Consider the following 24,631-nt stretch of genomic DNA (forward strand, 5'->3'; position numbering starts at 1 on the left):
TCTTTACTTCTCAGCAGCCCAAGCAGAGAGCACAAAGAGTGTACTCCTATATATTTTGATTATTTTTTTAAAAAAAAGGAAAGAAGAGAAAGAATCACTTTGAAGGTATTTATGCTCTAGTATGATTAAAGAATTTGACACTGAATTTTAAGCACTGGGTAAGAAAAGGAGTATCCATAATATAATCTTGGATGAAAAACTTAGTGCTCTCTGCACCTTGGTGCCTCTTCTATAACATGGGAAACTTATATTTTGTATATTATGTTCATTTGAAATTATACTAAAGACAGAACTAAAAGCTTTACGGTTTATTATGTATATCTTTTTTCAGCCTCTTGCATACAAGATAAAGTGGGGGGAAAATTCCCAAGTTTCAAAATTACAGAAGTAGTGAAACCCTGTTGCACAATTCAGGAGCCTCAAGTCCTCCTAAAGACACAGGAAGCAAAACCCTGTTTGCAGCCAGAAAAATATTATAAATGATTTTATCTCCAAACATTCAATATAAGCCTTGCTTCATGAGTGCTGACATAATAAATATCAAAATATAAAAGTAGACAAATTCACAGTCATTATCGCTTTATGAGAGGTTAACCACAGAGTTCCTGTGAACTCTAAACCTCCTTGATACATTTAAAATAAAGGGCTGTAATACTAGTTTTATTTACAAACATTAAGCAATGTAGATTGGTGCTGTTGATTGAAATGTAATGGTTTAATGACCTAAGTGCTAAAAGTGATTTTAATTAACCATAAAAATTGTGCAGTTTTTAAAAAGAAAGCACATCTGTGTATTTTTGCAGCAGCTTGCAAATGTGTTCCTGATTGCCTAGTTTTACCTATTTGCAAGTAGTTGAGGGAGAAAACAGCCCTTGCCTAGTTGCTGCTTTTGGCAAAAATACAAAGGTATATATGGCTGTTGAGTACATGAAATGTGGCTAGTGTGATTGAGGAACTGTAGTTGATTTTAATACATTTAAATTTAAATAGCCATGTATGGCTAGTGTTTACTGTATTGGATTGGACAGCCTCACTGTCAAAGTCTGCTCTAATTTGACCTGACCTTGGAGATATACCATTTCCCAGAGACAGTGGGTTAGTGCTAGGATTCTTTCTGCTCAGCCCAAAGGCTGGACCTGTCCTTCTAGGCCAATCCTCAGAGCTTCTTTCCAGGAGGATTGGAGGAATTCTGAAGTCTGGAGTCGTCATTATTACATAACCTAAACCTAGGAAGCACAAGCGCAGGTACATTCAGGTTTAGTGAAAGGATAGGCTCTCCCTCTCTACTTCCCCCTTGTACTCTTAAGACTCACAATTTATCAGTGCTTTCAAGATTTATGAAAGAACTCATGCATTTATGACTTTCAGACTGATTACCATAGATGCCCAGTCACGGAATTCCTAGTCTCTTTTGCTTACTATTTTAGGTCACCATATCACAGAGATTTGGCAGGGCAGTCTTTTCACAATTGCTCTCAAAGGCTTCTCTGTGTGAGTAAAAGCTATTGACCTTAATTCCCCTTATCAAGTGTTCCACTCTGCTCTCTGTAAGTTCTAATACAAAGCAGGCAGTGATGTGTGCTCGTGACAGTGGAACTTCTGTGTAGGTGTTGTCCACCTTTGGGCAGGGCTGCCAGAGAAGAGACAGAAAGATGGGGAAGTAACTGGGCAGATTTGTGTACTATGGACTACCACGAACTGTGTGTCAAGGCTCTCCTTTTTATTTTCTCCTAGGAAATTAAGGATTGCCATGGCATTGCTTTGACAATCACTTCTTGTCTTTACAGAGATCCCACGGAAGAATAATCTCAACGGAATCTTTGTCTCCGGATACCTTTGTTAATGGCCATTCTCAGCTAGCAAATGCTTTTAGTGACTGGGAAGACATCAGCCACCCTTGTGTTTGGCCTGCCGCAGGCAGCGAATGAGGTTCCTTCCAGTTGTCCCCAGAACTCTACTGCCCGAAGCATCTCTCCGTTGGGTGAATGCCCATGACACCGTTTCCTGAGCCAGCCTAGGAGGCATAGGCCTTAGAGCCTGCGACATGGAAGCTTTAGAAGTGGATGACATCAGCCCAGCCTTGGAAGTCACTGAGGATTTCTTTAGTACTTTTGATAGTAAGCTAGAAAAGGCTGTGCAGCACGCTGAGGTTTATGGGATTCAGGAAGTCCCTGAACTGGTGGGGCACGAGGTACTCAGTAACATAACAGACAATGGTGCTATCAGAAATGTTGCCTCCATGGGCCAGGGGGGCATGATTTGGGACCACTGTAAGACCAGGCTCTTAGAAACCAAAGTGCAAAATGTCTTCCCTGCCAAAGAACAGTTTATGGTCCAGAAAGGGACAGCCCCAGATAATCTTTCCTGGATGGAACAAAAGGAAGCATCAACCTTTAATTTTTTCAACATCTGTCAGCGTCGGAGGGACAGACCTCGCTCTGTGAATGACTTATTGGATGAGACCTCTACGTTCAAGCCAGGGCATGCTCGATCAAGGTCAGATATTACCCAGATGGACTGGAGGGTCATCCTCAAGACCACACCTTTGCAACAGCAGCCACAACAACCATCTCTTCAGGGCCCTCACTTCACCAGGCCGTCGTTTCTGTCACCCTCAGCAAATAAGATAGAAGATGCTCAAGGAAATACTGGTAGGTTTTTATATCTAGTTGCTGTTGATCAACTGCTGATTTTGCTTTGTGTCTTTTGCATTTGCCTCATGAGAACCTTATGCTCCAGAACCCGTGTCTGGCTGTGTTTACTGAAGCTGCTTCTTCCATTCACTTTCACACTCGACCTTACCTCAGGTCTACAGTCTTATCTTCATAGGAGGTACTGAGTGAAAAGACAACTCTGGTTAATTTTTCCCGTCTAGCCTTGGATGTTAGAATCAGAATACTCATAATTAATGTAGCATTTTCCCTTTGAATATTGTATAATACTGCTTATTCACATCAGGAGATGTTCATCAGATCACACATGGGGTGTACCTTGTGCTATGAAGGAGTTAAAGGCATGTGAAGACACAATCCCGGCCCTAAAGAACTTCTCATTTAGCAGAGGGCATCAGACAGTCACAGTGGCTCAGTCAGAGAAAGTAGATGGTCAGCTGAAATGTTTATGAAGGAACTTCCATTTTACTCTGTATTGTTGGGATTTTTTTTTTTGATGAGTGAGTGACTGACTGTAACAGCACAGAGGAAGGAGAAGACACCCTGGGCTGGGCTTGTCAGGAAGGGCCTTTGAAAATTAGTAATCCAAATTGAAGAAAGGCTTACTGTTGTGAGAGGTCATGGAACTTGAGCTGGACCTTGAAGAACACTAAGATGCAGAGTCAGTAGAGGACACCTGGTCAGGATTATGATCTGAACAAAGGTGAAGCGATGGGAGGTGCAGAGGAGAGCAAGTTAACCCTTGTGAGAGGAGCAAAGGATCCCAGGGCGGGTAGTGGGAGGAAAAGGCTGGAGAGGTTTGTTAGGACCTCATGGTGTAGGACTTTGAATTTCTTTTTTCCTCATACTTTGTACACATACACATACTCATATACTGTGTACTGTATGTAATTATACTCATGTACTCACACATGAACTTTCTCTTCTGTGAGACATGACACACCATCTCTGTTTCCCTCAGCATTTTCCCTCAAGATAACCTCTTTTGTACAGGCTATCCATTTTTTTACTGATGATTCTTCAACCACCCTGTTTAACTCTTAATTTAGATGGCTTCTGCTCAATTAACTGGGGAGACTAACTTATGTACTTAACTACTATTTTAGTGTTTCTTCAGTCTCTACCATTGCTTGGTATTCCATTGGTACATTTAACATTTTACTTATTAAAACTTAGTTTATAAGTATAACTTGAGGCAAGGGTATAATTTAGTATGTCTGTGAAGGAAAGACAGCGTTCCTGTCTACAAAGTCCTGTGTTATTTTCATATCCAAATCCATCCTTTTAAAATAGTTTATTTTCCACTCAAATTTATGACTTGTTTTTTTCTCTTACACTTTCACCAGCCCTCTATAACATCTAGCCAAGGGTGGTGACCATAAGAGTAAAAAGAAAAGGACACTGTAAAGCACAGGACTTGATAATTGATTAGATATTTGAGTATAAATAAGTTTCTGTGACCCCAGTGCCTAGAGAATGAGAGCTCTGCCTTGACCCGAGTACAGACAGGTGTGCGCCTTGATTAGCAGTTAACCTCTGCTGTTTTTTGGTTTCTTAGCATTCACATAGATTTTTATGACTACACCTTCATAACCATTCTAAATCCTTGGTACAACCAGAGTTAAGAGGGAGTCATATTTCCAGTTTTATTTTTTCTATCTTGTTTGGATTGTAGATGCAAGAACCAGACCTTTAGGTTCTGTCTTTAGTATTTTATGATTATGATTATGATTTTTTAATTCTCAATTTTAAAAAACTTGAATATTAAATGATGTTGACATGTAAATACTGAATGGTGTTCTGAAAAATAAACTGTAACAAATGGCCTTTGCAGATTTTGATTTAACCTGGCCACCTTTTGGTCGTCATGAGATACATATCTTAGTAGGAATTAGCAAAGTTGGGCAATTTCTGACTTTTTTTCCTTCTAGCATGTTCTGGAGAGCAGGCAGGATAAGTCATGTTTTTATTACTAACCAGGTGAAGGGCAGGGCAAGCAGCAAGTGCCCACTGGCCAGCTTTCTGGGACAGAAAGGAGTTCTGGATACACGGCTGGTCACCCACTCTGCCAACTGCAATTCTCAAAACCTTGGGGAGGGGGGCGGGGAGAGGGTGTGTACCAACATTCAGGTGCATTCTGGTCGAAATCACCCATGATCTTTGAGTTGTTTACTTTAAAACCTTTGAAAATTAGTGATCCAAACTGAAGAAAGGCTTACTGTTTCTCCTGAAAGAATATGCCAGGAGGAGAGGGAGGCGGTGTAGATCTTGGCTAGAGCTGGACATTTGGGGTCGCGCCAGACCTCTTCCCTGAGCTCCAGACTTGCATATCCGGCTGACTGTTGAACACGTCTGTTGGAATGTCTCACTGGCACATTAAATTCAAAGTGACCAAAAGTGACCCAGCATCCTCCCATCTCCTACTTCTGCTGTACTGACAATTAACCAGGGTTATCACAAGGCTGGGGCTCCTCAGAAGAAATAAAATTTAGTCAGATTGGTTTCCTTTGAGGAGGTCAACTTGATTTTGTGCCTAGCTCTGTCACTCTCTTACCTATGGGGTTTGTTACTGCAGACTTTCATGTTTCCTCCAGTTGATTTTTTCTGGCTCTTATTCTGAGCCCACCTGTAGTAGCTGAAGGCTCACCCGGAGTGACTCTCCTTGTCCCCCTGCCTTCTCTTCCCCCCATCCGCTCTTTTTCCATCGTAACAACAAGCCCAAGGATCTCCATCAGGTAGGACTGCTGCCTCTTCTGCCTCATTTAGTGACGAATAACTGCTTCTGAACCTTCCTGAAGATAAATGCTGCTTTTATAAAGCAGATCAGGTTTTGGGATACTGAGGGCTGTGGGTAGCTGGCTGTAATACCAGCTGTTTTGTTAATGGGCAAGCCTGTCTGAAGAAGACCTTCTGGTCAAACAAGATAGTGGATTGGTTAAAAACACTGACTCTAAACCTACCCTGTTAGAGTTTCAATCCTTGTTCCAGTACTTACTACCTCTGTAACATAGGGCAGGTTTCTTAATATCTCTGTCTTTATGATAATAATTATTTTTCATCATAAAGTGTAGAAAAGTAGTAGTATTCACCTCAGTTTCTTGTGAGCATTAAGTGGGTTAAAACATCTAAAAGCACTTCTTCTTAGGACCATGTTTGGCACAGTAAACAGTTAATGTTTTAAATGTTTAATAATATTGATTTTGCTATTATTAATCAAATTTGAAACTCATCAGTGAGAATCAAGGTGACTTTACCAATCACTCCTACTTTTCCCTGGCATAGTCTGTTTCATAAAATGTCCTCACAATAAATATTTCTTGAATTGGCCTTCTTGAAGTGTACCTCCTCACAGCTGTTAACTGGTTTGTTAATGGGAAATAGACCATTCATTCCCTTTCTCATACTGACTTATGATCACCATTTGCTGTCTTCCACACCAGAGTGTGTAGTCACTGAGGAAGAGATTGACTGTTACTCATTGTTTCATCCTCAGTACCTAAAATAGTGCTCTGAAAATAGTATCGCTCAAACATGCTTTTAGTCCCACAGCTAGTAAACAGGGGCACCTTGATTTGAACTCAGGTAGTCTTCCTCCAGAGTCCATGCTTTTGACCACTAAGCTAGGCTGTATCCTTACTTTGGAAACCAGTAATCCTCGGTCTCTGGAACCCTCCACTCTGAGAGCCTCATTGGCAATCAATCTCTGTAGGGGTAGAGGGTGGGAAGTAATGTGGAAGAAACAGACCTGGATAATGTTCCTCAAACTAAAATTAGATCACTGGTTAGGAAAAACTGAGACACGCCAGAGCAGTCTAGCTAAAAGCAAGGATTGTTTTCTGCATTTAACGTATTTGCTAAAATACATGGACAGAGCAGAGCTGGTCACAGTTCTTCAGACCAATGAATCCGCAAATGGAAGACTGTAACCTTGCCTTTCACATTCTTGAATGTTAGCTATGCAGAGAGCTTAAGTGAACTGACTCCCTTGGGTTTGTAACCATGGAAAGATGGCTTGGGGTTTTGCCCCATCTTGGCTGCTTTTTTCGGTCTTACTTAGAAGCATGCAAATACATTCTAGAGATTGCATTACCTCAGGCAGAGACAGACCTAGGACAGACTTCTTAAGATGGAATGTTGCCTGTGCTAATGGATAAAGGGTACTGCTAGTGGGTCCTTCTAGGCTGATGATGTGTGGCTTGAATCCAACCTGGTTAACACTATCTGTGCTACCTGGGAATTGGATAGTAATGTCAAAAGGATTAGCTCATAGCTTGATAGGAAGGAATAGATCTAAGTTAAGATGGCAACAGAGACAGTTATTTCTAAAGAATCCAAGGCAGTGGTGGAGACCAAAGCTTCCTTTCCTTCCTGCCATCCCCGTCTGCCATGCCCCGGGCAGCTGGAGTGAGGTATGCCTGGGAACTAGCCCTGAGGGAGGGGCCTGCTTCCACAGCAAGAATGGTTCATTTTCAGTCCTGGCACTAATCTTAGTTCTATACAAACATGCTCTTGACAAGTATATATACTTAGCCCTTTACCCCTTTGCATCACTGCCATCTTGTCTCGTTCCCTGACTAGTGGTTCAGCCATATGCACCAGGGAATTTCCCATAGGACCAAGAAGGCAGGGTGCTGACATTACAGAATTACAGACCCAGTGTAAACATATGTGAAGGTAGGAACATAGGAGGGCATATGGACATGTGGACATTAGTTTTATCATTATGAAAAAATAGATTATGTGCACATACAAACACACTTATTCCTGTAAGTGTGTGCACATGTAGAGGAAGGTGAGGCTCCACAGGAAGAACACTCAGCTAGGGCTCAGACGTATCGTATCCTAACTCACCATGTAGGCTTGGAAAAATCACTTGGCTGTTGCTGTCGGTTTATAAACCTAGTGAAGCAGGGTAAATGATTTCTACAGTCCTTCCCAACTCTAAAATGACATCATTCTAGGATGTACTCAAACTGACCCTGACTCACGGTTGTGTGGGAGCTAATTACTTTAGTCAGACCGTTGATGGAAATATAGGTATGCTTGAAATTATTCAACACAGAGAGATTTCTGTGTGCCTGGTAACTCTACTTCTAGATGAACTGCTGTTGTACTTTTTAAAATCAAACATTTTTAAAGAAATGCTTTGCATTAGCTCTGAAGCTCTGAAACTCAGCCGAACGCTAGAACCTGACTTACTTTCCCTCCCTGACTGCGTTCACATTTTCATCTGCTTGGCAAGGGCAGTGGTCAGCTGGGCTTTTGTTTCAGTCGGTTTCACTCTCTGGTGACCTGGTACCATTCCTATGCCTGTGTTTTCTTGTTCTCAGTACTTTAGGAGAAGGTCTCAAGCAGAGATTTTCTTTAGGGCTAGAAAAACCATGGCAGTATGGTTTCTTTATCCTGAGTTTTATGTTACACTGTTTCGAATCCCTTTTCCCCCATCTTTCACTTGAAAAAAAAAAAAAAGCCAAATTTGGAACTTATACTAAAATGACTGCTTTTTCAATTATGATGTTTCTCAAAAGCCTTGGAGCCAGTAGAGGTGGGAATATTCCTGCAGGCTTAGAACAAGTGAGGTCACCAGGACATGGTCTCTTGCTGAATTTATGATTCACCCTTCAGCAAGATTAGTCAGTACAAAGAAGTTGCTAAAATAGGTCAAAGAAAGTTGATTTTTATATGGTTGTATAGTTTCCATCGGTTACATTATTGAAAGTTGGCTGGTGGCAGCTGTTGGGAAACCTGACGTGCCTCATGGACAGCCTGCATTCTGATTCCTAACGTTTCTATATGGGAACTCTGAAAATGAAGTGTCTGGCGTTTTTGTGGCTGCCCTGTTAATGTATTTTATCTTTCTTGGCTAAGAAGAACTATAGTTACTAATTTGACAAACTGCTAAAGTTACCTTCTTAAAACACAAATCTTCCATGCTATTCTGTTCTCAAAAATGAATCATGGTTCCCCATTTTTTACAAAATCAAGTATAAATTTTATAAAGCATCCAGATTTATTTCTAACCTTATCACCCACACCTTTTTCCAGCCCATCTTTGTGCCATTTTTTAATGCGCCATGTGCTTTCAAGCTCCCGGGCCTTTGCTCATGCTGTCTCTTCATCCCAGAATACTTTCCCTGCCTGTTTCACTTTTCAAAACCCTCCATTATCTTTCAAGGACCAATTCAAATGCCACATCCTCCCTGAGACCTTTCCATATTTTTCTCAATTAAAATTCTTTTTCCACCTTATGTTTCTATAGCACATTTCATGCTGCTTTCATTGTAAGTAATTGCTTATACCTCCATCTCCCTCATTAGGTTGGAAGGTCTTTGGTGATAGGAACCATATTATAGAAAACATTGTATTGTACCAACATGAGCATCTGCAATGTGTTTGGTTGAATTTTATGTATAGGTGCTTAGAAAATCAGAACATTACAGTGTGTTTTTTTTTTTCCAAAATGGAAATTGCCTCTCTATTTTCCTTACCTATAGCTTGAGTCAAGTTAAATGAAGTTTGTTATTATTAATACTATCATTTAATGAAAGTTAACTTTATGCCCAGTTCTGTGCTAAAACTTGTTCATCATTTATCTTATTTAATATTTATAATAGTTTAATATGATAGATGATATTGTTCTGGTTTTACAAATGAGGAAGCTGAGCCTTAGAGAAGTTGACCTCATGCCAGGCCATACAGCTAGTATGTGGTGGGGCTAGCATCCCAAGCCAGGCTGGACATTGGAGGCCACACATAACCACTCAAAAATACCATCTCTCAAGCCTGAGGAAGTTTAGGACTTATTTCTTCCACCACAAATAAAACACAGTTTGATCCAGATTAAATGTATGGATTTTAGAATTCTACTCTCAACTTGCGCACTTTGTGGTATAACCTTGGCCAAGTCATTTTTCTTCCTGAAATCTCTTTCCAAACCTGTTAAATCATTTAGAATGTTTTCAGAAGCAAGTAATAGCATACTCAACTAAAAGTAGAAATAGTAAGGCCATTTACCCTATTACATTTTCATTTATCTAACAGATGGCTATTGAATACTTAGTGAATGTCAAGCACTATATGCAATAAACACTTAAGAATTTCATGTGTAGGTTGTCTCAGGGTCATCAAGGATCCAGGCACTTTCCATCTTTTTGCTCTGCTGTCCTCAGTGTATTGGTGATGTCTCTTCTCTCCCCCTCATAGGTACAAGATGGCTATAGCAGTCCAAAAGATTATTTTCTTATATATCAACAGCCAAACTCAGGAAGGGAAAGCAGGGCACCTCCTCTGCATCTCTTTCCAAAACTCCCTCTCAGCAGCCAGATTGGGTCACATGCACACCCCTAAAGCAATCTCTGGCAAAGGAAAATAGAATTACTATGATTTGGATTAAACAAATCATGATTGTTTCCATGGGGCTGGGGAGAGGCCATCTCCTTTAAGCATATGCCACCATACCTGAACAAAATAGGGCTCTGTTGGAAAAGAAGGAAGGAAGAGGGGCAGAGAACTATCCAATGGGATAAGCAACTGACAGGTCCTGCCTCTGAGGGGGATGCGCTAAAGAAATTTCTAAGTTTCTGTGATTCTGTATGTTACCCAAGACATAGTAATGACATGCCATTTATATTAAAGTCTGTTGGCCTAAGTATAGGAGATTCTTTTATACTTAATTTCTATAGATTAGAGGAGTAGAAAGCTTACCATGACAATGACTGAGCATAGTTTGAAAGTTGATATTTGGAATTTTCTGAGTCAAAAGTTCTATTAAGATGAGAGATTACCCTTGTCACAGAAAGCAGAAAGCCTCTTTTATAAAGCTGGTTGGGTGTGTGATCTCCTGGTCAGGTTCGCACTTGAGAAGTAAAATTGTCTGGGACTGTATTGACTTATGCTCTATTCCTGCTGCCCATAGCAAAGAACTTAGATGGAAAAGATCCCTGTCGATGTATGTAGCTAATATGTAGCAGGTGTAGTACAGGCCTATTTCTATTAGAGCCTACACAGATAATATGTCTTTTTCCCTAGGTTTATTATGAAGGGAGAGCTAATGGGATATTTTTTTTTATCCGTAAAGAAAGGCATCCAAAGTAGCTCACAGGAAAGATAGTACTTGAGACTAGTTCATTTCTACCAGAATAAGTTTAACAAATACCTGTGAGTACCACTGTGGCCAGCACTTTACAATGGAAGATGGAATGGAGCTGGCAGGTGGATGGCCAGTTCTCAGGAGACCTTGTGCCTCTGAGGATGTGTAATTACCTTTTCTCTATTAAAAAAAAAAATTATCTTTATCGTTGAAAGTATTACAGATATCCCCTTGTTTTCTCTATCGATCCCCTTCACCCTGCCTGCCCCCCCAATTCACCACACTGTTACAGATTTAAAGAGACTTAAAAGACATAGCAACCAAATCAACATGTGAACCTAATTTCCTAATTTGAATGAACCATCTGTATTCAAGAAATTTTTGAGGTAATCTGGGGAAATTGGACACACACTGGGTATTAGGTAAGGAATTATGTTGTTGGGAGTGAAAATGGTATCATATATATATTTTTAAATTCTAATTTGGTAGAGATACACCCTGAAGTATTTATAATACAGATGATAAAATGTCTGCAGTAATAATAATAATAATAATAGTAAGAGTTGGAGTGGGTTGGAGAGATGAAACAAGAATAGCAGAAACTGGATGGTTTTTGAAGCTGAGGGATGATGCCATGGGATGTTCATTTTACATGCTCTTGAATGTGTTTGAAATTTTCCATAATAAAATCTTGTAAGGCCAAGCTAAGGAGTTTGGACTTCACTGTGTAGCAGCAGGGAAGCTGTGAAGGGTTCTGGCATGTCGAGTGACCTGAGAAAGGTTAACCTGGTAGCTGTGTGAACTGGCCAGGAAGGAGGAGGACTGGAAGTGGGAGCTGTGTAAGCTTTTGATGAGGGTGGTGGCCATGAGAATGGGAACTTTTGAGAACAGATAGAGGAAATCATGGCCAAAGGGGAACTCTGGTGAGTGGCAGTACAGAAGTGGTTCAGGTGCGTGATGGGGAACATGCTCTCTTTCCCTTCCCTTGGTAGTAAGTGTTGTCCTTAAAGCGCTGCGCGGGCTACCGCAGGGCAAGCCAGAGAGGAGAAGAGTCTTCACTGAGGGGGAACCGAGCCAGGCCTTCGTGCTAGAAAGTGGAAAGCAGTGGGAGTCAAAGAGTGTGGTTGCAGTGCCTTGTGGTTGCAGTATGAAGTTTACAGGCACAGCAGTTCATTTTGATCCTCTTTATTTGATTGAGGCAGTCACTATCATCTTTGTCAGTAGTCCCCTCTGAATCACTTATGATATTATTTAAGACAGATATTATATTAATTTGTAAAACTGAACACTCTACAGTAATGTGCGTGGGTTAATTAAATAAGTTGAAATGATGTGGTCTGGGGAAACAGAAGTTGAACTATAGTAAATTAGTGAAGCTTAGGTTTAAATATAGAGCTTCTGCTTTGTCAATAGAGAAAAATATTAAAAATAAACTTTAGATCCAATAGGAAGTACCAGTTGTTAGAGACTGAAGAGAAATGGTAGTTCTCCGGTTCTCTACAGTCACAGATAATTAATACTTCACACCCAAAATATTAATAAGGTCTGCTCTAAACAGGCACTCCAGAGGGAAATACACACCCCGGGGAATAGTTTTCTGATCACATTTGCTTTCTTCTGGATTCTTCTCTTTCAAGAAATTACATTACAAGCTCAGCCTTTAAGTATGGGCCATTTCCTATGACTAACACCCCTCTCTGTCTCCACTTGACATTCTTGTTGAGAGAGGGCTGAGCGGAGGTAGGGAAAAATATTGAAACACAGTGCATTTTTTAATCCTTCTGCATCAGGAAGGTGAGGGAACTTTTGAGACTCCCTAAGAGGACTTCTTGTTCAGTTCACCCAAGGACCTCTCATCTACCACCCTAGCTGGCACAGCTAGAAAGAAGTGAGGTTTTAGTCAGGTTTGCTGCCGCTTTCGGCCCAGTTAAAGTAGAATTTCTAATTCATGGTAGCTGTTGTGAAAAGCTCTCAGGGAGGAAAGAAAAGAAGAGGAGAATTCCCAGCTAAAAGCTAGAGAGGCGGTTTTTATTTTACTCAGGGCTGCATGGCTGAACCGCTGGGTCACAGAGGGGTGGGGATGGAGGGGCCCTGGTTAGGAGTCTTACTATGGAAAAGGTGGGACTGTCATCAGCACTCGATGGCAGTGAGAGTGGAGAGGCGGCAGCAGGGTCTAACAGCTCTGCCTCCCTGATTGCATTATCAGAGCAGAAAGATAACCTGAGAATAGGCATCCATTATCTCTTTCTACAAAGGGATTAGTGTGGGTTGTAAGAAATTAGTGGCTTTTGCGTTACCACAGAAATACTAATGACTGTCAGGACCAGAGATGTAAAGCAGGTAAAATAGGCTTTTCTCCCCCTCACTTCTTTCCTTTTCTCTTCTGGTTTGCTATTTTAGATCTAGATCTGTGTTACTCTCTTTTTCTTCAGCCAAGATCAGAAGTCATACCCTTTGGGAGTGTGATTTGTTTTCTTTAGGGAATGACTCAGCTTCTGACTGTCTCCAATGTGTGTCAGCGAAGAGGTTGAGAAACATCTCAGAAATAAAAGTCTCTGCCAGGGAGGACTGCTTCCTCTTGCAGGGTTGTCATTGTCATGCCTGATTAACGTATCAGGAAGTCTCCCAAGTGATGTCCCCTTTTACCAAAGTATCAAACTTGTGTATATATAGCAGCTAGTCATTGATAAAGATGGCATGACCAGATAAACTTGTGAAACAGCATGGAAAGGAAGGGAATTAGGCCTATTATATGCTGGGCATTGTGCTAGAAGCTCTATTTCTAATTCAACAAGTTATTTTAAAGTACCTACTGTTTACTGGGCATTGCATTCTGTGCTATGATATAAAGATGAAAAGACAGACCTCACCTCTGCCCTTAGTAGGGAGGAAAGACTAAAAAAAACCCCTCCAAAATATATTTTATTTGTTTTGATATTTAAATTTTAATAAATGATTATAATACAGCTTAATAAGAGCCCACCGAAGAGGGGTAATATAGTGGGGTACCTGATACTGACCAAGGGGTGTGTGTGTGCAGGCAAGGGGGTGGGGTGGGGAAGTCAGGACAAACCTCCTGCTGGAAGAAGGGATAGCTTAGTGAAGGGTGAGCAGAAGCTGGTGGGAGCTGGTGGAAGTGGTGGGAAGGGGCATTGCATATGGAGGGAACAGCATAAACACAATCAGGCTCAGAGATGAGAATTGCTGTCTAAGCAGAGACCTAGAGAGAACTAGTTGAGTCAAGTCTGGAGACTGGCTGTAAGACTGAAGGCTCATAAACTGGCCTTGAAGATTAATGTGAGTGTTTGAGAAACAGGAGTCTGTGAGCGGCACACTCCTGCTCTGCCCTTTCCATCCACTCTTCGTGGCTCCAGCACCCTAAAGAACGGTGAGTATCGGCAGGGAGTTAGGCCAGGTGGCAGGAGGAACGTTCTGTCTCGTGTATTTGGTACTTTGTAGAATGTTACCTAGAAAACGAGAAATCCTGGCAAAGAGTAATTGTTTCATGGGTCCACAGGGCAGAGGTAGTCAGATTTTCCCAGTATTTCTGCTTTCTACACAGACCTCTGCCCGTCATATGGACGTTGCTTTTCTCCCCAGTACTTACTCTTGTACTCATTATTCCACCTTAGTTACATTTTTTAGACCTGGGATTTTCCCCAATCACATCTTGTCAATTAGGTACTCTCTTGGAATTTTATCACCTGCCGTGTGTTTAATTTGAACCAGAAAGGTGTCGACTCCTGATCCATTTGGTTTCTTGAACCTGCGTTTTATTTTTATTTTTAAAAAATATATCTTTATTGATTTCAGAGAGAGGAAGGGAGAGGGAGAGAGAGAGAAACATCAGTGATGAGAGAGTCATTGATTGGCTGCCGCCTGCACGCCCCCTGCTGGGGATCGAGCCTGCAACCTGGGCATATGCCCTGACCAGGAATCGAACTGCGATCTCCTGGATCCTGAGCCACACCAGCTGGGTTTGGACCTGCCTTTCATCCCATTTGATTTGTTCATATTAATGAATTAATACACTGCTCTTTTGTTTTTTTTTCTTTCTAGATCACAAGCAGGCATTCCCAAACATTCTGAAGAAGGGTTACCTGGAGGTTAGGAAGGACCATGACAGCTACTGGCAGAGCTATTACGCAGAACTCTCACCTTACAACTTGAACTTCTACAGCCACGACAGCAGCGGGAATCAGAACCTGGATGCCACGTACCAGCTCTCACACTTCCAGAGCATATCTGTCCTAGGCAACCTTGAGGCCAGGCTGGTGGACACTGTTCTGTATGACAACACTCAGCTGCAGCTAAAGGCAGAGTCCCCGTGGGAGGCTTTGGACTGGGGGCAGAAGCTCTGGGAGGTGGTGCATGCTGTGGTGCCTGGCTACGTGGGACGGCAGGATGAGCTGGCGAACTCACCGGCGCTTGGTTATCATTTTGACTGTACACAGAGTCATTGTTTACAGAAGAAATCCAGTGAGCTGCTCATGCGGTCCCCCGTCTCGGACAGCCCCAGACAGTACCAGAACATCCTCAAGTCCGGGACTCTATACAGGCTGACTGTGCAGAACAACTGGAAGGCGTTTACGTTTGTTCTGAGCAGGGCCTACCTCATGGCTTTTCAGCCCGGCAAGCTAGATGAGGATCCCCTGCTAAGCTACAATGTGGATGTGTGTCTGGCTGTCCAGATGGACAACCTGGACGACTGTGACTCTTGCTTTCAAGTCATTTTCCCCCAGGATGTCCTCCGCCTTCGTGCTGAGACGCGGCAGAGGGCTCAGGAGTGGATGGAGGCCCTGAAAACAGCTGCCAACGTGGCGAGGAGTTCAGAGCAAAACCTGCAAGTCACACTGAGGAGCAAGCCCCAGGACCAGGTGGGGGGGCATGAACTCAGGAAGAACAAACGTCAGTCCGTGACCACCAGCTTCCTCAGCATTCTGACGACTTTGTCTTTGGAACGAGGACTCACCGCTCAGAGTTTCAAATGTGCAGGTAAGAAGCAGATTTTCAGCCTACAGCTCATTAAACAGTCTGACTCTCACAATTGGAATTCAGTTAAAGCCCCCCCCAGTAGGCCAGTCACAACTCCTTCTTGTTTAAGAAGCTGTATTAGAACCTCTGTTTGTCCTCACGCTGTGCTGGTGAAGTAAGTATGGAAGCAGAGGTGACAGACCCCATTGCATCAAAGTGACTGAGCCAGAGCATTGCCTAACTAGACTAGGCTTCCTGCGTCTGCTGTGATTCTGCTCCCTCTGCCTCCTTAGGTAAAGGTCACTGCGAATGTGGAGGCCACAGTCTATCTCATAAGAGACATTCAGGCCCAAAGCTGACAACTCACATTCTTAGGCAAGGAAAAGGTCCCGTGGCCAGTTACTGCCATTGCTCATGACCTTGTCAGATCCTGTTAAGGTGGAATCTCCGGAGTCAGCCTTGATAAAAATGTGGAAGAGGGTAAGAGCAGGGAGGGGATGAGTAAGCAGATGACCTCTAGTCGCCATGGGCCTGTGTCGCAGCCTGGGGAAGCTCGGGCTTCTGGAACCGCTGTACAAGGGAGAGAGACAAAGTGGAGTTCAAGGCCAATCATCTCTTATTTCTTAAAACCCTGTTACTGCTTCTCTTTTGTTCTCCCCATTCCTCTCACCTTCTCCAATAATAAACTAGAAAGAAAAAAAACTCACTAAGCCAAATTTACAAACCTACTATTAACGAAATAAAATTATTTCACTTTTGCTAAACCCCCCTATCTGTGATAAGAAATGTACCACAAAGGCAGCTTTAATTGGAAGCCTGATTTGGAATATTTCAATTCAAATATAGGAGATTTAAGTATGTTGTTTTAAAATGTACAAGAAGCTCACCACCAACCAAGATCAAATTTTAAATGTTAAATTTTGTGCTTGCTCCCGTATTGCAAAGCCAAATAATGGTGGCCCACTGAAAACCTTCGCTTTGAATTTAGGTTAGTTATGATGGTGGCCTTTTCTATTGAAAGATAATTTACCTAAGGAGAGTCCTGGGGAGGGGTAAGTGAATTGTCCCTGCTTTGCCTGGAGGGCCTCAGTGGCCAGGAAGCAGAAGTTTGCAGGGTGGGGTTGAAGAGACTGGAGACACCCAGCCAGCGAGGAAGCTGTACGTGTGTATATGTATCTGCAGGCCAGGAAGTCCTCGTCTTCAGTCAGCCATCTACTTTTGGAAAATGGCTTTGAAATAAGGAGACACTGGTTTTAGTTCAGTTCTTTAGAAATGGTTGATCTTTCGGTATCTAATTATATTAGTAGAGCATATTTCAAAGTCCAGACATTCAACAGTAATTTATTGGGAGCTTGCTTTGTGGACATTCTGGAATTATGGTACACTTCTCTGGTTTTAGATTGCTGACAGGGTCAACAAATCTGTTGCGTTATTGGAATCGGAGAACAGCTCAGCTTAGTTCTCAAGGTAGGGGTGGGAGCAGCTGAATTGGGAAATCTAGTAAAAGGAAGAAAACCCTCTGGTGTAACATAAGGATTGTCACCTGGTTGTCGCCTAGTTTGCCTCCGGGGAGGTGTGCGCTGCTCTTGCTGCATTAGCAGCATTCCTAGCTCTCAGACAGGAAGGAGAGACGAGGGTAGAGGATACCATTCAGCAGGCCCCTGCCTCTTGCAGTGGAGAAATGAAATCAGGAAAAAGACAAGAGAAAATGAGTAGAAGAGGCAGGAGAAGGTTGCTAAGTGGAAAAGACTAGGAAAATGGTTAGATAATGGGCAGTGATAGAGCTTTTGGGCAGCTGCTTTGGGTTCCATTTTTTAGGGTGCCTCCCTCTGCGGTGTTCAGTAAATTTGGCTGGTTGGAGCAGAGGTTGGGATGGATGGTAGTAGGGAGTCCAGGAGACAGGGGTAATATAGTCTAAAACTCATTTGCTCTACTCAGCTTTTACCTTCATGTTTCAGTTTGGAGATTTAATAGGGCACAGGCAGGTTTTTAATTTGGCGTGGGGAGAGATCAATCCTAATTTGTGTAGTGTGGCCAATTCCAAAGTCGAAAATTTCATTTCATTTCATTGCTCTCTCTTCCATTGGAAACACTGCTGCATTTGGTGGCTTTTGCGAAACATGTGGTTTTACCCGGTTGCTTTTCATTTTCCTTAATTGCCCGTGCATGGAATACTTGCTTCCTACCTCAGGTAGGAATACTTCATCTCCTGTAGGGGGCAGAGTCTCAAAAGAAAAAGGCAGAAACTTGTTAAGCAAAGCTCTGAATGTTTTTTAAATTACTTGGGAGGCTCTTCATTATATCAAGGATTATTATAGCAGATGGAACTTTAAAAATTGATCTATGTTTCTTACAAAACACAGTTAATCTAAACCAGCTGCTTCTTCGTGTAGTACTTGTGTTCCCTAGCTTTGCATCCTCATAAAAACACTCATTTGGTGAAAAAGCTGGTTACATAGCATGTTTACCTTCCAGAAGGCCAGAAAGTCCAGTAAATTGTTTTGAGTTGAATCTTGGCTATATCTGTTATTTTAAGGAGAAGCTAATTCACAATATTTCATGGTTTTAGTGAGCCTCTTTAGACTGTAAGTTTTTATGTCCACTTAGTCATCTCCCCCTTTGAATATTTTCGATGGATAAACCTTAACAGTGGAAGATTGCACTGAGTAGCTCTTTATTAATGATATCATTCAGTTGCTATTCAGGGGAGCCACAAATGTTGGCTTTTAAACCTACAAAATAGTGCAGTTGGCCTTATTGCACCAAATTCTTTCTGTAGGTGAAGAATCTTCTATAGTCTCCTTTGAAACTTAAAGTGCCCCTGCAGAGAGAATGGACCACAGCCATCCAAAAATGTCTGAGGTTATGGTTTTGAAAATGCATGCTTATGGATAACTGTATATTTCTTAGCATGTGTTTGAACTTTTTATAGTTGTATTTGATTATGTGTGGTTTGTTCCATGACTTCCTCTCAGCTCCACGGCTGCCCTATGCTTGGGAAGCCCAGCCATGGTGGTCTTCTCACTGTTCTGGAACCTACCTTGGTCAGTCCTGCCTCCACAGCCTTTACACCTGCTATTTCCTCTCCCTGAATATATGCCTTTGAAAATTAATTTCTTCCATTCATTCTACCATTTGTTGTGTGCCATGTTTCTGACCACGCACCTGAAACTTGGGTGCACCTGGGCAAGTCAATGCTACAAGTAGACATGGTCCCCGCACTCTTGGAACCTGCAGTCCACTAGGGAAGACAGACATCAATCAGATGATCACATCCTGAATGCCAAATGGCAACTGTGACAAGGTCTGTAGAAGGCAGGCCCACCCATGGGGTTAGAGAACTGTCAAAGGTGTACCAGGCGGAACTGTAGGACACTGCAGATATTGAGTCATTGTTGACCTACAGAAATGGGGCAGTTTGGAAGGGTTGAACTTAATGCTTGACCCTAGAGCTGCAGAGGTTCCTGAGCAGAGGAGCACGTGATGAATGTGGTGTTGAAGAATAATTAATTTGGTGGCGCTTCCGTACAGCTTTTCAGAAGCATCCTTGTAGCAGGAGATGAGGTCCGTGTCTTTAGTGCAGTTACTGGTTGGGATTCAGAATTGTTTGGCCATGGGGAATCTGTGCTATTAAAATATTAATGTTAAAACAAATGATTATGCGGCTTATTAAAATATTTATCAAGTATGCACCTGTAAGTGGTCCTAAGTTAGGTTGTTCACAGATAGCTGCATAAATTAGGCTATAAGGCAGCAGCCCTGTTTTCTTCAGGAATTCGACATGTATACATACCTATTTCCCCTCAACAGATAACATGGTTTTCTTGGCACTAGTACACACAGATATTTTTCCTGTAATTTTCCGGCAATCAAGAAACCTAGCAATTGAGTCCAGTACTATGGTAAAAGGGCCCAGGGCCTTGTTTACAGTTGTAACAGGGAGATGCAAAGCTCGCCTTTTAAAGCATTCCTTCTGTGACTGCTTTGTAATCTGGAAGTGAAATTGGATGGCCCACTGTGGAACCATGTTCCGGATTCTGAACTGAAGTCACACCGGAGAGACAGCAAGAAAGAGAGTGAGCCTCGCGGATCCCGCCACCATTTCCACACTGTCAGTTTTTGTGGTTTTACTCCTTCAGCTGCTGTTTAACCTCTTGGGGCTGCTGTTGGTAATTACGTCTCTCTGGCTTTAAGAGCTTTTTGCTTTCCTTTTTTTCCCCCCAGCCCTTGGGAGGGGTAAGCCCAAGGTGGGGAGGGTGGGGGAAGTTTTGCTGTGAATTCTTCAGCCATTTAGTGCAAATTCCTGTAATTACCGGCATTGTGTCCTCTCTGAATGGCACATAATATAGCAGAAGCCATTCCTAATTGAGACCTTACAGGAGGTACAAATCCTCTCTTTGTTCAGCCTGACAAATTAGTGCCAGAAAGTGGCAGGGTCCGAGTGGGAATCAAAGGCAAGAAACACAAAGATGGGACTTTAGGCTACTGTAATAACCCTCTCTTGTCCTGAGGGAGAAAAAGGAATGACCAATGAAAAATGAAGTTTTTTTTTGTTATAAATTCCCTTGACATGACAGCACCTCGGGGCTGCTCTATTTATTTAGCAAAAGTGATTAAATAGTAATACAACAGGGCTGCCCATTGTTCCCCCGGACGCCCCCACCTCACAGACCCCCGCTGCCTCGGCTAATTGATTGACAATGAACCTCTGATAAAGAAGTATGTTGTTAGGACCTGAGTTGGGGGGAACGTTTTTTCCCTCTCTTTGTGTGTCCGAGAGTGTGTGTGTGTGTGTGTGTGTGTGTGTGTGTGATTTCATTTTTGTTTGAATTGCTCTCTAGTTTTTCTTCGCCCCCCCTTTTCCCTCCCCCCTTCTCCCCTTTGCTTTTTTCCTCCAAATCTTTTCAGTGCTTGCTCCCAGCTGACATTCACAAACAGGTAGAGAGGAATTAGTATTGTAGTGCAGGCTTTTGACAAGTTTATCTTTGGAGCCAACTTCCTCCTCTTCCCCCTGCTCCATTTAAGGCAAAACAGCCCTGTGAGAGGAGAGAAAGAGGAAGGAGGCTGATTATTGGTGCTTTAAGGTCAAAAAAGTGTTTTTTTAAGTTTCTCATTTGTGAGAACGGATGTCTGAAACTAGTCTTTAACTAAGATTTTCTCTTAAATTCATTAGTCACTTTAAAATAAAAATCTGTGCACTAATAACATTTACATGTTGAGAGAAGTGTTGTAGAGTAAGAAATAGAAATTCGAATTATTTAGTCTCCCCTTAGTTCCTGAGAAGTGGGGATTGATTATTTGAGGATAGAATCTGGTTGCTTGTGGTGGAACTCAGTACTCCAAGGATGCTGTAAATTGTGGGAAGATGACCAAAGCCCTCCAGGCAGATAATTAATAGCCCCTGGTTGTTCTATATGCTCAACTAGCTAAACCGGAGCTAAATCCCTAATTTAACTCTGTTACAGCTGCAAAAACAAATCATTTCAAGCCCCTATGAAAGCAAAATATATTAAACAAACAGTATCGACCTTGTTAATACCTCATGGCATTTCATGTGATAAATGAGGGTGTCTTTCTGGCAAAGGCCTGTTTTATGACATTGTTTAGACATAAAGGATACCTTTACCCTGGTAATACAAGCATCCCTGATAGAAAGTACGGAGTGGTTAATTATTCATTAAATAGCTGCCAGTCTGGAAGTAAGCAATATTTTTGAGTTGGGCATAGTTAGTTACTTATTGCCCTGGGAGTAAATCATGCAGAATAGCAGTTCCTAAGAAAAAGAGAAATTAAATGTGGGAGCTGATTATGCATGTGAGTCTAGACAAAGAAAGATCTGTAGGTTTCTAAGTGTCAAGAAGGGAAGTTGTATATTATGCTCTTAAAAAAAAGTACTAATGTAGCCAAAATCTGTTTTGATTTCCATGTGAAAAATTAGAAGATCCTATAGCAGCAAAAGTGCCAGATCTCCTAAGGAAATGAGAGAAAGAAATAAAAAGAAATGGACTTTCCTTGGTATCTCCAATTCTTATGTTTACTACTATTTTCAAATTTGTCTCCCACTTGCTAGGAATGGCAGTGAGATGAAGATTTATTTGAGTTAAGGAATAGACAAGTAGCCAGTTGGAGGAGAAAAAGATAATGAAGGAAAACTTAGATGCACCCCCCCCAACCTCATATAAACAGCTTAGAATTGCTTAGTCCATTGTTGTCTTCTCACCTTGTATTGTCTAAGTCATTTTGTTTGTTAGCGTATTGGATTTCTGTATTCCAGAGGAGAAATCTCTAGTTTGTGCATATATGTTTATCCTGAAAGGCTAAGTTTTATTTCCCCAACCTTGAATAAGACCACGGAGGGGTTGCCAATAGTAAAATCCTTACGTGGAGTTTGGTGGAAGGTTCATTTCAACAAGCATTTAGTAAGCTCCTCATGGGTGCCACACATATGCTCTACCACGCACCTTGGGATATGCAAGCAGGGTGAGGTTCAGGCTGTACTTTTCAAAGATTTATTTAACCCCTCCAAGAGGGTCTGAGGGGCTTGAAAGGGGTGAGCAGGAGAATGGGACTGGGAGATAAGGGGTTAAGCTTTTATGGCCACTGGCTTGGAGATTGTTACATCCTGCCTCAGTTTATGTCAGAGAATCCCTGTTGTAGAGATTTTGAAAGCTGAAGAGCTAAAGTGGTGTCCCTTCCCACCTCCCCATTTTAAATGGCATCCTTATATTTCTTACAGAATTAAGCTCAGAGAAAAATCTGCTTGGCTTTTACTCCCTATCTGTCAAGGATAAAACTTAAATTTCTGTTGTGTGCTCCTGTTGTAGGTGCTATGGGAGATATAAGAGCAGCATAGTTAGGGGCTGGATCCCCAGGACATTGTCGTCTGGTTGAGGGTGCACAAAGGAAAAGGAGGGATGGCTAGACAGGTCAGGTTTATACTGTACAGCAGCGATTCTCAACCGGTGTTCCGCAAGAATTTTTAAAACATGCAGTACCTGACTCTAGTCAGGGGCACTGACCTCTTTAACCTTAGATTGTCAAATAAAAAAATGACAACAGCCAGCACAACAATAGCTGCCTGGTGTGAATGAATCAAAATCATACCTTTTTTTTTTTTTGTCAGATCAGGAAAAAATATATGTTTAGGTGTCGCCGCAGAATTTTAGTAATTAGTTTATGTGTGCCATGAGATGAAAAAGGTTGAAAATCGCTGCTATATAGCACTTAGTTTTCAGAAAAGCATTTGGCAAAAACCTCAAGACAGAGAAACTTGGGTTATCAGAAATTACAGTTATATAGTTTTGTGAATGATTGGCAGCTTCATCCAAGGATTGTTGATGAATGGATCCGGTTCAGCCTAGAAGGCTGTCAGTGAAGGTACATGATGATAATGGGGAGCAGCGTAACTTAGTAATGAAGATCAAGGCCTCTGGAGTCCGACTGGCTGGGTTTCCAGACCTGCTGCTCACTAACTGTGTGACCCTGGGTGAATTACTGACCCTCTCTGTATCTCCATTTTTAAATCACAGACGTGAGAAAATAATCACATCTACCTCATAAGTTTGTAGTGAGAATAAAATGAGTTAACAGGGCTTGGAACTGTGCCTGGCACATAGTAAGTACTATATAAGGATTAGCTGTTTTTATAATTTGCCCCGATAGGACAGTAATTACCTTGTTAAAGGTGTCATAGGTGTACTTATCAAATTTGTAGCACTACCAGAGCTAGGTTGGACAACTAATATGCTCAATGACAGAATCCAGATTCTGGAACACAAGCAAGAGGAATGGACCAGACGAGATGTGGTTTAGTAGGGGTAAATCGATAGATAGTCCTATACTTATATTCAGAAAATTAACTGGAAAGACAGAAGGTAGGGGGCACTTCATCTAACAGCAGTTCATGTGAGCATACAGATGAGGCAATGGGGAAGCCAGAATCTGTGCAGTGGTTACAATCAAGAGCATGCACCACAGGTGTAGTGAGAGAGATCACATTTTCATTGTGCTCTGCCATGGCCAGACCTGGACATTTCAGTTACGGATGCTGCTCCTGTAGAGCAAACTGCCACATCTGTTGATATGTGACAGGGTTGTAAAGGTACCAAAGACTATGCCATGCAAATAGGACCTAGAATAGGGAGAACACAAGGGTTGTCTCCTCTTCTTTGAAGGCTGCCACTTAGAAAATAGGCTTTCTTGGAACAAGGCAATAGAAATGTCCAGAGTGGGATGGATTTTTTCTTATTTAAGATTTGATGCTCATGGATGAAAATGAGTAGAGTGGCAGGAGGCTGGAAGACCTTGAATTTTGACCTCAAGGCAGGTCACTTAACTTGTCCGAGCTACAGTTTTCTCATCTGTAGGAAGAAAAGATTTATTAATTTAGCCCTTCTGCAAATGTTCATTGGAGCCCTACTATGTTCTAAGCACTGTGCTTGACGCACAGCGATCAAGATAATCCCATTATGTGTTCTCATGGAAATTGAAAATTGGAAGCCAGACAATTAAATAAGTAATTATAGCACACAGTTGAACTTGAAGGTTTTTGAGTTCCTTCCAATACTTGTGTCTCTCTGGGATGTTTTAGAGGGAATGGCCTTGTACTATATGGGCCCTTTTATCTCTCATTCTGTAATTCTTTGAATGTCTATAGAAGATTAGAGGAAATTAGATTAATGTGGTCCTCCATTTAAACCTCATTTAATAAGTAATACCCTTTTCCTTTGGGGAAGAGATTTTAAACCCAGAGAAGGATCACTTGAGTAAGAAGACTGGAGACGGGACTCTTTCCCTGGTTCTGATGTCTATTACTGGTTAAACTACTTTCCTTTTTACTTCCTTTTCTCAGTCTTAAGTTTCTAGGCCCAGAAAATCATTTTAAATCAAAATAAAT

General features: G+C 41.9%; 1 protein-coding gene across 3 annotated transcripts in view; it reads left to right on the forward strand.

Moving 5' to 3' along the window:
• Positions 1–24,631, forward strand: part of PLEKHM3 (pleckstrin homology domain containing M3) — a 156,746-nt gene that overhangs the window by 17,486 nt on the left and 114,629 nt on the right. For all 3 annotated transcript variants that reach the window (XM_087819620.1, XM_016196718.2, XM_016196719.2), the window contains exons 2-3: positions 1,788–2,651; positions 14,821–15,756. In XM_087819620.1, coding sequence (XP_087675746.1) covers positions 2,045–2,651; positions 14,821–15,756 — 1,543 coding nt within the window. In that variant the 5' untranslated portion in view covers positions 1,788–2,044. The remainder of the gene's footprint in view (positions 1–1,787; positions 2,652–14,820; positions 15,757–24,631) is intronic.

The sequence above is a fragment of the Miniopterus natalensis genome, chromosome 8 (genome assembly GCF_054644295.1).
Source record: "Miniopterus natalensis isolate mMinNat1 chromosome 8, mMinNat1.hap1, whole genome shotgun sequence".
NCBI lineage: Eukaryota > Metazoa > Chordata > Mammalia > Chiroptera > Miniopteridae > Miniopterus > Miniopterus natalensis.